Genomic DNA, 17,063 nt, shown 5'->3' with positions numbered 1-17,063 from the left:
AGAGGAAGGAACTAGGACATGAAGGGGTTTTTTTGCTGCCATGTTAAGGAGCATGAATTTTATCTTATAGTCACCAGAAAGTGAAAAAAAAACCATGATTTTTAGAATGAAAACTGTAATACTTAGATCAGAAGGACAAAACAGGAGACTATTACAGCAGCTAAAGCTAAGAATAAAGAGAAGAGGGACAGATACCGCAGCATTTTAAAAGGTAGCATAGCAGGTCTTCTGGGTAATAAACACAGAGGAAGCATGGGAATAGAGATGTGTGTGTGTGTTTTCCTGCTTTTAAAATATTATTTGTTTTCATTAATTTTTTTTTAAATTGTTGCAGGGGGAAGGTAATTAAGTGTATTTATTTATTTATTTGATTTTTCAAATGGAGATACTGGGGATTGAACCCAGGACCGTGTGCATGCTAAGTATGCACTCTACCATTTGAGCTATACCCTCCCCCCTAAAATATTATTAGTTTTCATTAATTTTTAAATTTATTTTTGTGTGCCTTTTGTTCATGTGAGATGGGGATAAGATAATGAGAATAGTCCACATTCTGAGGTTGGAGCACCTGTAGACCTTCAGAGGGAACTGTTGGAAAGATATATAGACAAATATAGATCTGGAGCTCAGGCAGTAGATTTAGACCAGAAGAACTGGTTTTGGACTTCTTCATAAGACAAAGCTCAAAGGATGGACAGAGTAGTAGCCATTTTAGGGGAATGCATCAGAATGACATGTAATTAAAAAATAAAGACGTGAATATAAAAGGAAAATTAGACCATGGGATTAATAAAAAGATCTTCATAATAAATTATTTTTCAAGAAAAGATAAGTTAGCATTGTAAAGTGTTACAGAGAAGGCGGGAGGGCAGGCATAGACTGGAGTGTCCATTGTGATTGGCAAACAGAAGATAATCTCTTGGTTACCTTCAAGAGAGTCGGTTCAGTGGAATGGAAAGGAAAAGTCAGATCACATTAGATGAAAACAGAATATGAATGGTGAAGAGTAAACACAGTTAATGCAGATTATTTTTTTAAATAACGGTAAAGGAAGTATGTGTGAAGTACGGCTGTAACGAGAAGGCTAAAAAAGGTGAGGAAGAGGGCAGAATGTGTAGGAATTATTCTGCAGCTGGAATAGGATTAAGTTACTCTGTCGTCTTAGACTCTTTGACCTTGGCCAAACACTTGAATAGCTCACCATCTAAAGTTGACACTGCAGTTTAGGAAGAGCCAAGTACATGTGCAAATTATTCAACTATTATTTCATATTATCTATAAAAGATTAGAAATGATAAAAATGTAGTAAGAAACTGGGAGTAAGTGGAGGGAAATGGATAAGCATCCAGGAAGCTGGAAGGAGACCAAAAAATGGGTGTGCTCTATCAGTTATTTGCAAGCAGGAAAGGAGAATATATTGGAGACATTAAGCCAGGATAAAAGTAAAATATCAAGGTGGAATGTGAAGGAACTGTATAATAAATACAGAAAGTAGATTTTGAAACAAAATTCATAAAAGGAACCATGGCAAATTAGTAAGTTACTGTGGGTTTTCTTAGAAAATAATTTTTCTTTGAAAAGGAGGAAATAAATTAGTGTGTTTGGGTTTATGAAATATAGTACCTAGTACATGGTAGGTGTTTATTAAATTCTTATGTGGCTGAGTGAAGCAGTAAGTCTTCCAGAAATATAGAAATACAGGTTTTTTCTGCCTAATGATATCAGTATCAGCTACTAAAAAACAGTAAGAATAACTCAAAATGTTATTTCCCCTTTTCAAATCTAAACCCTTGATTTCTGTGTTATAAACATCTCAACCATATACTTGGGATCAGAACTACTGCATTTGAGAATCAAGTTTTTGTCCATACTTTTGTGACAATAATAGTGTAAAAATTATGACAATTGGATATCTAAAGAAACAATGACAACAAAACCTTGTGCCTTGAAGTTCTTCCTGTATAATGTAGGACATTTGAAACTACAAATGCTCATGGAAACTCAGCATAAATTATATTGTGTATTTAAAAATTTATATAAGTGGACTAGCTCCTTTAGGATAAACAAATGTGTAGCTTTTTCGGTGGAAGATTACTTATTATAGTTGCATCTTTTAGATTTGATTTCTCTCTCATATTATATTTGTTCACATGGTATCCTTCTAGGGCACCTTTCATGCCATAGGGTAAAGACTTACCTGGGTCCTTTTTCCATAAGCCAGGTTCTTATAAAGCATTCATTCAGACGTGTATCCATCAAACCCATGGACGCTTACAGCACCTAAAAGATAAATGAAAGACAAGGAACATGTAGGGGCTCAGAAAGAGTGCAAAAAGAGTTCTTTCTCCAAGCCTTGTCTCCTAGTCATTGCTTCTCTGTTGCTTTCGTCAGTGCAACGTGGGGATGCAGCGCTTCGTTATACACACACGTGCGCACACGCGCGCGCGCATGCACACACACACACACGTTAAATAAATAAATAAATAAATAAATAAATAAATAAATAAATAAATAAATAAATAAATAAATAAATAAACATACAAAAACCACATACTATTTTTTAGTGTAAATAAAGTAAAATACAACAAAATTTAAATCACTACAATAAAAAATGTCAGTAAATACAGAGATTTTGATAGACTATGGAGAGTACAACGGCAGCGTCTGTAAATTATTTGAAATACTGTTACACTTTTGTTTGTTTAAGTTAGACGTTAACAGTAGTTAACATTACTATGTTTCCATTCCACAAGGCGGTGAATGTATTTACAGAGTGGAAATGCATATTTGAAGGAGGTATTTTTGGTTTCTTCTCCTTTGGAAGCAAAGCAAACCCCCAAATCCTCATTAATCTTTCACCACTACCCCTTTGTAGCTATCCCTTTCACGACTGAGAGCTTCAGACATCAAGCTGTCTGCTGGGGATCTGAGGAGATGTTCAGAAAGTTTGTCATTCTGTATTTCTCTTCTGGTTGTGTCAGAGTTTGAGTGAAGAGATTTGTGGGGAGTGCGTGATCCTCTTCCTTTTCTCCCTGTTGAGATAAATATACTCCCTTTGAGAAGTACATGAACACCCTTGGGCCACCTGAATGCCTTCAGGTGGACTGGAGAGCTAAGTACTTTTGAGGTGACCTAAAGGAGAGGAAACTGGTGTTGGTTTTTTTTCCCAGATTCATAGCAAAACTTTGAAGATTCGACAAACAACAAGCTAAAGGCAAAAAAAAAAAAAAAAAAAAAAAGCTTGCCTGGGCAGGAAATCATCATTCCTTCTGGGTTTGCATACCCTAGAGCCTAAGCAGTAAATTAAATAAAAGATGTGGTTTGAAGGTAAACAGAAGAGATATGACAGCAAATTTAATATAGTTTTTCCTTGTCAGCTTCCCTTTGCTACAGGCTGGGTAGGGGAATTGGAAAAGAACACACTGACTTAGGTTATTTATAAGAAACTTCGTAAGAACTACAGAAAGACTAATCGATTTTAGATGTTTCCTATCTCATTAAATATTTTAACTGACATAGAGAAGCAGAAGCAGATGAAATAGGACAGTTAAAGTATATGAAGGAAAGAACGGTTTTACTTTCCCTCTTTCTACTACTTGTGATCCACAACCCTGTCAGATCTTCCTTTGTGTCTCATTGCTATTCCCAGTGTGGCTGGCATACATTTGCACTCACTTTTTGTAGACTTTTTCTTTCGGACTATCTGAAGGGAAAAGTCTAGTATTTTTCTCTTGGTTTGCCTTTATTTGGACTACATTATTTTCTCTTCTCCTTTTTTCAGGACTTTTAGCCTGAAGAAAAATTGTCAGAAAGCTTTCATATTAACTTGACAAATTAGAGATACTGTCATCTTTCTCCCTCAAGAATCACCCTGAGGGTGAAAGAAATGTTAATACTTGATTGACCAAAACAACATGAGAAAGGAATATAGTTGAGGGAACAGGAGAGGAAGAGGTTCTGGCAGAAGCAGCGTTTGCTTATACATATTAAGTGACGTTCTCTGTATCCCCAGGGATTTCTCCCATCCCAGGACTCTCCTTCCTTGTCGGCAAATGCTGGAGATGTTAATCCCCACAACCACCTTGCTCCTGTTGTTTGCTAAATTGTGTAGCCACATAATATGTCCAGTTTCATGGTCACTTTTCACCCTACTTAACCCTCTGGTGGTTCTCAAACTCTTTCTCAAGTCATAGAATCTGTGGAGATAAGATTAATTCCCGTTTGCACAGCTCACACACTTTGACAGGCTGTCCTGCCCTCCTCACCAAAATTGACTAGCTCTCTTTTTGATTGGAAAGATGAGAGAAAGAAATGGGAGAAAAAATATTTCACCCTCTCACTAGTTCTCCTGACCCTCTCCTTCATTTTCCCCCCATGCCTTTCTCTTAAATACTATTTTCTAACCACTCTTCTCAACTTAAAAGTTAGTTTCCTTTCATTTAGAGTTCCTTTCTTTCTTTTTTCTTTTTTTCCTCTTCCTAGAATTCCATCCAAGACTGTGTTCTACCAGTTCCACATTTCCACTCTTCTCATAAGCCATGCTTTACTCTTACTTCCACCTGAGAGCCTCCAATACTGTATTTGAAACTCCATTACTGTCAAATCCCTCAATCTCCAGTCCTCTTAAGATGCCATCTCCATGTCATAATTTACCTCTTCACTCTGTCTGCCACCAGTACCTACTCAAATGGACTCCCTGCCACATACACAGAAGATTCTCCGTGGAAGTTGGAGGGAGGTGGAGATGGTGGGATGGGTTGGGATTGTTCCATTGGGATCTTTCTGGCATCCTAAACTCTAAGTGCAAGTATTAGATGAAACTTCAAGTGCATTATGAGATAAATCTTAATAGACTACTTCAGGAATATTACCACTATCTAGAATATTCTTTCACAGAGAAATGAATTTTGTCTTCTAAATAAAGGGATTGTAAGGAGCCTTTTGGAACACAACCTCTTAACAGGAGACTCCTGATGGACAGCAGGGTCAGAAACAAAATGTATATGCTGCTCATGGTTATTTTCTATGTTACATGTTCCATTTATTGTTTCCATTGAAAAATACTGAATGTGAAATGTAATAGAAAGGACTATGGAAGAAACTTTACCTTTTTAGACATAAAAGAAAAATGTCTGTTTTTTTCCTGTTTGAAACAGTGTATTTGTTTCTACTCATAATAGCATTATCTGTTTCACATGATAAGATGTTATTTTTAATGACGGAAACAGGGAAGCAATTATAATTGCAAATTGTAAATAAAACATTTATTCTAATCATCATTTAAACACAAAGAAGGATACAATTGCAAGATACAATTAAATATAATAAAAGCAGTGCATTATGAAATACAAATGACATACACACCCTTGAGTAAAATTTGCATAAAGATAGCATTTTAACCATTTACAATTGATATAATTTATATTTATAATTAAATAGGCTCTTTGAAATATCAACACTAGTAAAAGTGGCATAATCAAAAAGCCCTTCAGGTTGTACATTAACATAATCAACCTGTGGAAATTTGAATTTGGAATAAAAATCTCACCTAAGTTAATCAAACACACAAAGCATGCCATGCACCTGTTCACAACATATTGCTGGAAACCATTATATGGTAATGAATGTGTAAGCAAAGTAAAAAGGAATATATGATTAAGAATAGGCTATTTTTTACAAAGTATATATAATGACAGTCACATATTGAAACTGATTTTCATCTAAGCATAGCAGGGAATTGGAAAGCCATACTTTCCAACAACAGAGACAAGTCATATGACATTTACAGGTTTCTTGGCAGGAGGCATCCATATTTCCTATGCCAAATGTTAGTGGTATGGCCATGTAAAGGAGGGTAACATAGCATGATGATTTTCTAGCAATGCTGAACTGTTATTCCCTCTTAGAGTAATAAGGCAAGTGCTTCCAGTGGTTTCTCCCTTTCAGTCTCTGTCACTGTCTTTCTGTCTGTCTGTCTCTTTTTATCATAGCGGGGAATGTTCCACCCCTTCTTAGCAAACAAATTGGGATTTCTCTGTACACAGGCACTTGCTTAGCATCATAACTTTGTATGTTTGAAGCTGGAAGGAAAGAGAATTTTCAGCAAAATTTAATTTTTTTCTTTGGTAGCTTAGTGCTGGACTGGTATTATGAAAAACAAAGCACATCCTTGCTTTCTGGAGCTTACAATTTAATGGGGGCGGGAGATACATAAAAAGGCAATTGCAATGCAGAATTATAAGTACCACAACATAGGAAAGAACCATGTGACAGAGGGAGATGTATGAAGCATCTAACCCAAGCTTGAGGGTGAAGGCCACAGGTCAAGTTTGACTTCCCTGAGTTAATAAAACAAAACCAAACAAAATTATAAGAATTAAAGTACTCAAAATGGTAAAGTAGGAAGTCATTTTCTGTCTCATCTGTCCATTTATTTATTTACCTGTTTGTCTAGTTTCAACCTGTGCCGCCGTTGAGTTCCGCTGTGCAGATGGGACGTGCATTCCAAGATCAGCACGATGCAACCAGAACATAGACTGTGCGGATGCTTCAGATGAAAAGAACTGCAGTAAGATATTCCATTACCTTTTGTTTGTTCACGCCTGTGCACCTTTGGCATCACATTGAACAGTGTCCAACTCTTCACTGAACCTTGTCCAGAGCTGACATGTAATTAACCCCTGGTGTGTAGGATAATTGCATATTTACTTCTTCAAATGAGGTTAACTTTTCTTGTTTCTATGACCTACATAGAAGGCTCATAATCTTTGCAGATGAGGTGGTTTTTCATTTTTCTGTTTACCTCCTTATAGATAATACAGACTGTACATATTTCTATAAACTTGGAGTGAAAACCACAGGGTTCATAAGATGTAACTCTACCTCACTGTGTGTTCTGCCAACCTGGATATGTGATGGATCTAACGACTGTGGAGACTATTCAGATGAATTAAAATGCCCAGGTAATGCTAAAAAGAAAAATGATCTTTGCCTGGAAGACTTCAGGGCTGGTTTTATAGAATAAACTTACTAACTTATTAATTTTTATTTATTCCTGATACTCAGTGACTAAAATTAAAACGTAAATATTGTAGACTAAATTAAAAAACAATCATCCTGTTCTAAACATGTCACTTGATATTTTGTACTGAGTTACAAAATGATACTTGAGAAATCTGTTCTGCATTTGGATCAGTTTCCTTTTTCATGTTCAGTTCATCGTTCATCCTTTTAAAGTTGGTGATTAAGTCTTAACATGTGTGATCTATGAAGTTTTTACAGAATTAGTGCACACTGAGAGAAAACTACCCATAGACTGAAGGCAGGGAGACTGTTTCTTACCACTGGCTTTATTTATGTTATGCGGCTTGTATTGTCATAAGTCAGGCTGTTTGATGCAGTTTGCACAATCCTTTGGCACAGTAGTGTGGGCAGTAACAATTACTGGATCCTGGTCAGACTGGCATATTTGTATCTGACTATTAGCCATCTTTTCTACACAAGCACTGAAAAGTGTCATCTTCTTTCTCAGGAGAATGTCTTCCATGAGAAGGTCATGACCCTGTTTCTTTTAACTATTTGAGGAAACAAGCTTAAAAATATATAATAATACCAGAAAGAAAGCTGTTAAATTGCTATAGCTTGAAGTCGATATGCTATGTAAGACACTATTACATGTGTCTTAAACTGCTGTTTCCCTCTCCTGACCCTGTTACTACACTCACTTTTTCCATGGTTAGTTGACTTGTAGTAATTCTCTGAAATATTTTAATAAATCATATTTGTGGGTATTCCATCCACCAGTGTACACCCACACACTTACCCCCCCCCACACACATACACAGAGGATCTACTATAAAGAATTGATATTCTTAATGGTACATAATTTATCAATTAATTGGGCAATAGCAGATTCTTTTTTTTTTTTTCTCCTGCTCATCACCATGTAAAACTCTGATATTCCTTCTGGGTGTGAGAAGTCTCGTTGTATCCTGGGAGGAACTGGAAAACGTCTCTGGAGGCACTTAGCTATGACTCACTGCAACTCTTCCACATCTTTTTTTTTTAAACTTTAGTCTTCATTATATAAAACATTAAACTAATTTAGAAACATTGTTTTAGACTCATGAAAACTGCGTGTTTAGATTCTTATTCCAGTGTTTTTTCTACAACAATTCTTCGTCTCATTTAGGCTGTAATTAATTTTTTAATTATTTTGCACGTGGCATAAACAGATGTTCATTAAACTTATAAATATACTTTTTAGTTTTCCTGTCATTTATGTATTTCTAGGATTAATAAGTTATTTTGAAGTTAACTTTCAACATTAATAGAGAATTGTGATTACATTGGGGAAGAAGGAGAGGGGCATTCGTGTAGACGTATGAAACAGGTGGACAGACAGGCAGGAAGCCAGTAAAAGTTCAGTCTAAATATCTTAGGTTGTGTCTGGGCAATATCCTAAGAAAAAGTAAGACATACAGCACAATCAAGACTTTTGGGGTTAATGGTGAATTCCCTCATAAAGTAATTTTCACCTGTAATTATATCTACAAAGTTGGCATTTAAAAAATACAATGGAGGTGATTTGTGTTATCTTAAAATAGTTATAATGCATCACTCTAATGTGATTGACGTGTGTACTCTTAGATTTACCTGCTGATTGACTGTGAGCCGGTCACCCTAAGTCTATGTACACCTAAATGTGTGAGGGGACTAATGATACCCAATAAAGAGAAAAATCTAGTATTTTGTATGTACTCTTGGAGGTTATAATAACTCTCTACAATCTATAAAATATGTAGTGCAAAATAATTTTATATACAGATACTTTTTATTCTCATGATATTTTTGTAAGATGTATAGTGATTTTAGAGATTCTATTGCAACTTGTTTTTCTTCCTTAAAATAGAAACTACCTAAATTTTGTGAAAGCATACGTACTCACCAAGTGGAACACCAAGTTTACCCTTTCTGAGCAGAGATCTACTAGTGATTTTATAGTGTCATTTAGTTTTATGGGTATGGAATTAACAATATTTTTCACCTGAAATGACTCTTTGGCCTTAGGCTTACTCATTTTATTAGTCATCTCAGTTGTTTTATTTTATTTTTATTAACTAAACTCCACATTATTTGGATTTAAATAGTTTTTCTATTAGTACCATCTTTCTGATCCAGGAGCCAATCCTAGATTGGAATTTGGTAATCATGTCTCCCTGGTCTCTTCTGGTCTGTGCTAGTTTTTAGTTTTTCCTTGATTTTCATGTCCTGGACATTCTGTAAAGAACAACTCAACTCTTTTGTGTTTAACTTTTCTTGTTATTATCTCTTCCAGTTCTAGGAGTATTACTGTTTTGTTATTTAGCTATATTGCAGAAGTCTAAGATTAATTTAAATTATTTGACATTGTATTCTATATTTTGTCACAGTTCAAAACAAACACAAATGTGAGGAAAATTATTTTGGTTGTCCTAGTGGAAGATGCATTCTGAATACCTGGATATGTGATGGTCAGAAAGATTGTGAGGATGGACTTGATGAATTCCACTGTGGTGAGACATTATATCCGGCTTTACTTTTATAAACCGTATTATTATTTATATGCTGATATTATCGCACCTAGGGATTTTATACGAAATATTGCTAATTGATTTTAACATCATTTTTCATGTCTATTAAATAACATAGAATGGCAAAAATTAAAATAGAACAGAAGAAGTTGTAATGGAGAATAGCAATCTCCTGTACAGCCTTTTCTCTGTTTTTGTTAGTGGTTACTTCCTTCAATCTAAATAATATACCTTCATTGCCTGACTTATTAACTTTAGATGCTAATATATTTACTTTCTGCTCTGAAAAATAAGGATTTAGCTCACACAGCCCCTTACACTCTCCCTACCTGTTACTGACTGTTGTATTATTATCTGAAATATACATACTAACTACATGTATAGCTTTAAATAATATACTTAAATTTGCATTTCTTCAAACTCTTCATCCATCACCACCCACCTCCTAATTTATGTGTGTACATTTCATTTCACTTGGCAAGGTAAGAAAGCATTTTTAAAATTCATTTTATAAAACATGGATTTTGTGATTTCAAGGCCAAAAAATATATATATTCACTATTATCATTTAACATAAATAGTATACACTGGTGAATAGACAACAGTAGAAAAAAAAGATTAAAAATGGATTGTCTATGAAATGTCAAACTCCTCAAAAACTAAATGTCATCATGAAGTATGAAGGTGCATTTTGTTTGATTAAAATGCTATATATCATTACATTAGAGCCAGATTCTGAACAAGATTAGCAGAGAACTTAACAAATATTTTGTGTTGATTTTTATGGTTGTATCTTCTTTAATTTTATTTTTTCCAGGCTTCAGTTTTTTCTCAGTGCTTCTCTTTTTACATGTCATCTCAGTAAATATTTTAAATAAAGATGCGTTTTTAAATAGTTTATAAGATCAAAATCAAATTTTTATTTTTATAGTAGTTTTTTTTTAACACAGTAATTACTAAGATTTTATTTTTTGGTTGTTTGCTGATGATAAACATGCTAAGAAGGGAGGACTATCACAAACTTTGGAAATAAATGGAGTGCATTATTATAAATGCATAATTTGCTAACAAAATACCAGCCAGCCTGCCAATGAATTTGAATGTTAAGTGTTCCCAAGGGAGAGAAACAAAAACATCAAACTGTCAAGTATGTATAGGTACGAAACTGGTGGCTTGTCGTCAACCTAAAACCCCCTTAGTCACCTCATCTTTAAAATCAAATGTATGTGGTGGTGAGTTCAACATATTTGACCTTGCCTAGGGTATAATTTTTTTTTCACTTATTCAAAAGTAGGTTAAAAATTAGAAATAACTACCTCATGTGTGGAATATTTATTTTATATCTGTATACCATATGTTTTTAAAAAATGACAAGCAAATGCCAAAGGAATATATTTAGGAAGAGTGAAGAGCTTAGTGACTAGTTCAGAGTCAAACACTGTGCGATTATGTTGAAGGAATGATGTTGTTATCACCTGGATAACTCAGGCAAGCTGCTGTCAAAATTTTATAAAATTTTAAAGAGGAATTTTGCTTGTTTTATTTTGGGATGGTGGGTTTTAGCAAAGAAAAAGAACTTTCTCACTGTCATCACCATCTTTCCTAAGATGGTCTTAAATGATTTATTTTTTTTTCTCTTCTGCACCTAAAACAAGCATTCTTGTTTGTTTTCTAGATTCTTCTTGTTCTTGGAACCAATTTGCCTGTTCGGCCCAAAAATGTATATCTAAACACTGGATTTGTGATGGAGAGGACGATTGTGGAGATGGATTAGATGAAAGCGATAGCATTTGTGGTAAGCTGTTTCTTTTCGGTTCTCATTCAATTTTTAGGTGTGTGATACTTACGCTCTGCCATTAGAGCACACAGAAAAAACCGTGTTTTCTACCTTGTTAAACTAAAGTTTAATATGTACATACATTTCAATGTAACTATTATTATTTTCACGACAACCTATTAGTCCTCTGTTTATATATACATGTATACATATATATGTACACATATATATACTTGTTATTATAGTTTTAGGATTTTTTTCCTGAATGTTAACACAGTGAATCTATTAGCAAGTTGTATTTCTCGTCTTCAGTGACTTCTTTCGAATAGATCTCAATGATTGAGATTACTGGGATCAAATGATTGAACATTTTTTCATTGCTCTTGATAAGTCTCGCTAAGTTGACCCCCAATTGTGTTATACTGATTTAGATTGCCATAAGCCACACATGTTGTGTGTGTGCACGTGTGTGTATGTGTGTATTATAGTGATCTTTATTAGTGAATTGTTTTAAATGGGAAGTAAGGAAGGAGGCTATTGTATATGACTTTAAAATGTACATTAAAATTCAGCTTTATAGGGTTAGAGGTATAGTGTCAAATGTCTATATTTACAACCATATGTCTACTACAAAGCCAATGTAATTGCTTTTAATTAATTACAGAATATAACAAATCATTTAAATTGGATGATTAAATGAAGTTTTAAGAGATAGAAGGAAACAACCTAATCACTCTAAATGTGTTATTATTGACCAAGCATTCTGTTTTATTTATATGTCTGTCTGTCTTTTTATTTATCTATCTGATGTTTCCACATGTGTGTTTGTACCTATAGCTCTAGATTGTCTACTCATTATATCAGCCCAGTTTCATAGCTGTTATCCTTATTTTAGAGAGAAAAGGACCTGAGTCATAGAATCAGGTTCACATATAAGGTTAAGCATATTTAACACCTTTTAAAAATGTTCAGGAGTTATGGCTTGCAATTTAGGCCACTATCATGGAAACAGGTAAATAAGATTTATAATGTTCATACTAAACCGAAGTTCTCCATAAATAATATAAAATTGGAGATAGCCTCAGAAAGCAGGCAATTTATTTTCCTATATTAAGCCATCTGAAAACTATGTTTTATTTACACAGTTGAAACCATGTCATTATACCACAGATAAAGATAGAAAGATTGCTATCAGAAAGCTCTAGAAAGAAAAAGAAATCAGTAATTAATTAGGTGACTGGCCAGTCTATTTTAACTAATTTTCTTCTCTTTGCTTGTAAATATTTACTGAATTTTAACCAAAGGATTACCTACTTATAGCGGGTCGAGCATGTTTTCAATCTCTAAAAGCATCTTGGTTTTGACCCTTTGTTTAATTCTACACTAAGTGGCTCCACTGATACGGCTATTCTTTTTGAGTGGACACGGTATAACAGAAGTGGTAATGTCTCTGAAGTCCCAGAAGTTGAATTCTCTCGCATGTGCATTTTCCAACTATGTGGTCATGAGCAGGTCCATTTTATTCCTTGTTCCTCAAATTCCTTACCTTTTAAGTGGGCACAAAACATCTACTTTATGGAATTATTATGATCATCTAACATGGCCAATGTGTACTATATAAATGAATTTACTCTCATTCTCTTTTGTTTTGTTTCTCCTGTTCTCTTCCCTTATTTTCCAGACTGTCATTGTTATGCAAATGTCTATCAGTATCCTGATGAATTTTTTTTAAAAGGTTTTAATGGTAATGGGCATGTTTACCTGTCGTCAAAACACCCTAATTAACTTAATCAAGGCTGCAATTTATGTACCGACTACCAAGCTGTTGTCACATAAAAATTACTGCTCTAGACCATCAGTTGATGAACTGAACTTAGTATTTTAGGACTGGAAAGGAACTTTATAAATAATTTATCCCAGTGGTGTTTAGCCTTCAGTGTACAAAGATCCTTCTCAGAGGTTTGTTGAGAATGTAGATTCTTAATTCGCACCTCCAAACATTCCAATGTAGGCTGTAGACATATTTTTTCCTCATAAGTGCATAGTGATTCTGACTTGGGATCTGAAGCTTTAGTTTTGAAAATCATAGTCCAGTTCACGCCCGTCATGTGATAGATGAGGAAGGAAAAAGTCACGGAGGCTAGTAAGTTTGCTTAGGGTCACGCAGTGAATCAGTGATGACAGAGATAGGACCAGAATTCATTGAAATACTTACTAAATTGGATGGTAACTATTACCCATCACATGCAATATCTGAATAGCTACTTAAAGTGGATCTGATAGAATTCCTTCAGTCTGTCTTCCTTCTCCCTTGGGGTTCATTTCCCTGAGGAAGGCAGCATGTCTCCAGACAACAGTGGTGACTATGCAAGGAAGACATGAAATTTTTCTTCGGCCCATTTTCTTTCCAGTCGACCATAATGTTTTGACCAAACTCTTGACACAGAATCTGTGGAACCACCACCAAAGGAGACAGAAAATTAGCTGCAAAGAGCCTCATGCCATTTTATAGCTTGAGGTATCTTAGTAGTTATATGGTCATGCCCCTCACCCCTCACTTTAGAGTGAAACCCAGACCCTAGTCTTCTGCAAGGTCATATGGATTTAAATTTCTCAGCAGTCATATCAATGCTATATCTATCATGCCTACCTTGGGAATAAGTTGGAGTGACAATAAGAAAGTAGACAAGGAGCTATACGTGTCTCAAAACTTCCATAGCAGAGAGAATGCATCTTCTACATCTCTAGCTAAATAACAAAAAACATTATGGAAATTAAAACATTAATCGAGAGTATAATAGTGAATGTGATACTTTATGTTCTTATGGCAAGCTTGAAAAGGTAGATAATAAGGAGGAATAACGGAAAAATAACTTTGTAGGAAGAGAATTTCATTATAGAAGGCACCAAAGACATAATAGGTAGCAAGTACATCCATATTTAAATGAAACCAACATTTAATAGATTTCCTTTATAATTTCTTCCAGTAATTGTTATCGTATTCAATCTCATTCTGTTAGCACTGATCCTCAATCAAATAAGTAAATCTGAATTGCCTAGCGGGCTTTTCAACATTCACTTGCTATCCTGTCCTCCAAGTTAAAGGGTATGTCAGGACAGGCGTGTTTACGTTGAAAAAGATCATCAGGGGATTCTATTGGGTCACCCTGCTGTCCCCGTATTGAAAACGTTGCTTTAAAAAGCATTTACTTTTCATAACAACTCTGTGGCTGAAAAGTAAGATGCTAATTGATAATCCAATTAAAGCAGCTTTAAATGTTTGTAAATAAATGTCTTTCATCAATCTAGGCAGTCATATTTTCTTCCTGGAGGTATGAACATTTTTTTGAATGATTCTTACAAATTGTTTTTAGCATCTATTATGTGGGTAACGTCTGTTCACCAGAAAGTGAAATTAAAGAGAAGTTAGATTCGGAGGTCTTACTGATTCACTCAGCAAATATTTTATATATAAGCAAACAAATAAGCCATTCAATAACATCTAACTATACTGGGGGCTAGGGAAATATTGTGAGAAAGAATCATTTTCTAATTTTATATGATGACCCTATGCCTGTATAAGGAGAAGCAAAGAGAAACCACCCATGACCCTTTAAATTTACAATCAAAGTCAATGAACTTTTTTTCCTGTATACATTTGAAAACAACATCATGCAACTAAAAGGACATTTAATCGATAGAGCAAATAAATAAAAAGTGGATTCTGTTTATTAAGTGTGTAAAAGCAAAGAGGACATGCATACACTTATACTTTTTGCTTGTTTTTTATTGAAGTGTAGTCAGTTACAATGTGTCAGTGTCTGGTGTACAGCATAATGTCCTAGTCATGAATATATATACATGTATTCATTTTCATATTCTTTTTCATTTAGGGTTAATACAAGATATTGAATATAGTACTATACAGAAGAAATCTATTTTTTATCTATTTTAATATATAGTGCTTAACATTTGCAAATCTCATACATTTCTACTTTTTAACAAGACAAGGTGGGGAGTAACAATAATGACACTGGCTTAGGAATCAAGAGTTTTGGACTCTTAGCTCAACATGCGACTCCCTATGCAACCTGGGATTTCCTGCAAGCTTTTCAACTTCTCAGAGCCTCAGTTTCCTTTTCTGCGAAATGAGACTAATACTAGTTCTACCTTTTAGGGTGACCATGAGGATTAAATGAGTTAATATGTTAGTGTATATTAAGCAATAAAAATTATTATTCTTATCCTCATAGGTCCCGTCCTTTTCGTATTTTATCTCAGTTTATTCACAATTCTGTAGCATTTCAATGCTTTGCTACATTTTGCAAGGAGAAAATATATATTTTTACAATTTTCTGCTGTGTAGCTTTAAGAAATAGAGTGCTTGCTGTTGGGAAGAAATGCACTGAGAGGAAACTGTCTATAGCAGAAGGATACTTCTTGATGGTTCCAAGTAACTGTACTTTCTTCCTTGTCGGTGGCTTTCTTCTGCTGCCCTTCTTGTCTATAGGAAATGATAGGCCTTTCCCAGTGCACGTGCTGTGAGGCTCTTAATGGCATTTTTTTCTGTGGGTTTCAGGTGCCGTCACTTGTGCGGCTGATATGTTCAGCTGCCAGGGCTCCCATGCCTGTGTGCCCCGACACTGGCTGTGTGACGGTGAAAGGGACTGTCCAAACGGAAGTGACGAGCTCTCCACAGCAGGCTGCGGTACGAACTCCCTTGGGGTTGTCTGTGAAAGAAAGTTGCTGCCGAGTCCTCAGACCTTTGCTTTTGTAGCGCTCACCGAGTCACCTTTTCCCTCGCTTTCCCAGTCTCTGGACTCTTAGGTAGTGTCGGAATTAATCAGGTGGGATGTTGTCCTCACAGTAGCCCAGCAACCCCTCTGACCGCTTGTTCAGAGCGCTTCCAACGTGCACAGGGGGATTACTATGTTAAAATTGTTTTTGATGTATGAGGATTTACCATTTCATTTCTGAGATAACGCAACTGCGTTTTGTATGTGTGTGGTCGGTTTGTCACTTTGTCTTTGGCATCTCCCCCTGCACCCCACATTCCCCTTGAAGGCTTTTAAAATGCCTGTTGCAGATACTCTGTAAATGGCTGCTGTGACCTAAGTAGCTGCTGACCGGAAGGTCAGTAAACACCTATTAGTCCTGCGGATAGGATATTAACCCTTAGGTCAGCTAAAGATAGTGCGGATGTAGCTGAATGAAGCTGGGGGATCAGATGTACGGCTTTGGAGGCCAGACAATTTGCTAAGTTTCTAACTCTGGGTCACCTCAGGAAATGCTCAGGGAATTACTCAGTAGTAAAAATTAAATTCCTTTGCGTCATCAGGAGAATGAAGAGACTGAATACTTGAAACCTGGTCCCAAGGTCACGTAGGGGATCAGTTGAGCTGAGCAATTTATCAGAAACAGTGCTGTGAACTCTGCTCGTTGAAGTGCAGTCTGCCAGTCATCTCTCCAGTGACCTGTCTTCAGGTCTTTTGTATTTGACGCCATGATGTAATAGTGTATGTATGTGGGTGTGTGTATTTGGGGGACATTTATAGCAGAGAAGGAAAAAGAAAACTTTGAGGCAGGCTTATGTGCACAGACCTCATGCTATTGCAGAATAAATCACTTTGATCTTGAAACTGATAATCTGTGTCTGTAAAGGTCAATGGGGCCACTGAGGGCTACATAATAAAGGATTATGCATCAGTTCAGGG

General features: G+C 35.4%; 1 protein-coding gene across 4 annotated transcripts in view; it reads left to right on the top strand.

Annotated features, from left to right (window-relative positions):
• The window catches only part of LRP1B (LDL receptor related protein 1B), a 1,592,931-nt gene that overhangs the window by 1,347,438 nt on the left and 228,430 nt on the right, over window positions 1–17,063 (top strand). For all 4 annotated transcript variants that reach the window (XM_064484732.1, XM_031451350.2, XM_064484731.1 and 1 more), the window contains 5 exons: window positions 6,455–6,568; window positions 6,813–6,962; window positions 9,432–9,554; window positions 11,248–11,367; window positions 15,929–16,057. In XM_064484732.1, coding sequence (XP_064340802.1) covers window positions 6,455–6,568; window positions 6,813–6,962; window positions 9,432–9,554; window positions 11,248–11,367; window positions 15,929–16,057 — 636 coding nt within the window. The remainder of the gene's footprint in view (window positions 1–6,454; window positions 6,569–6,812; window positions 6,963–9,431; window positions 9,555–11,247; window positions 11,368–15,928; window positions 16,058–17,063) is intronic.

This window comes from Camelus dromedarius, chromosome 4 (assembly GCF_036321535.1).
Source record: "Camelus dromedarius isolate mCamDro1 chromosome 4, mCamDro1.pat, whole genome shotgun sequence".
Taxonomy (NCBI): Eukaryota; Metazoa; Chordata; class Mammalia; order Artiodactyla; family Camelidae; genus Camelus; species Camelus dromedarius.
This window is presented reverse-complemented; position numbering and strand designations above follow the sequence as displayed.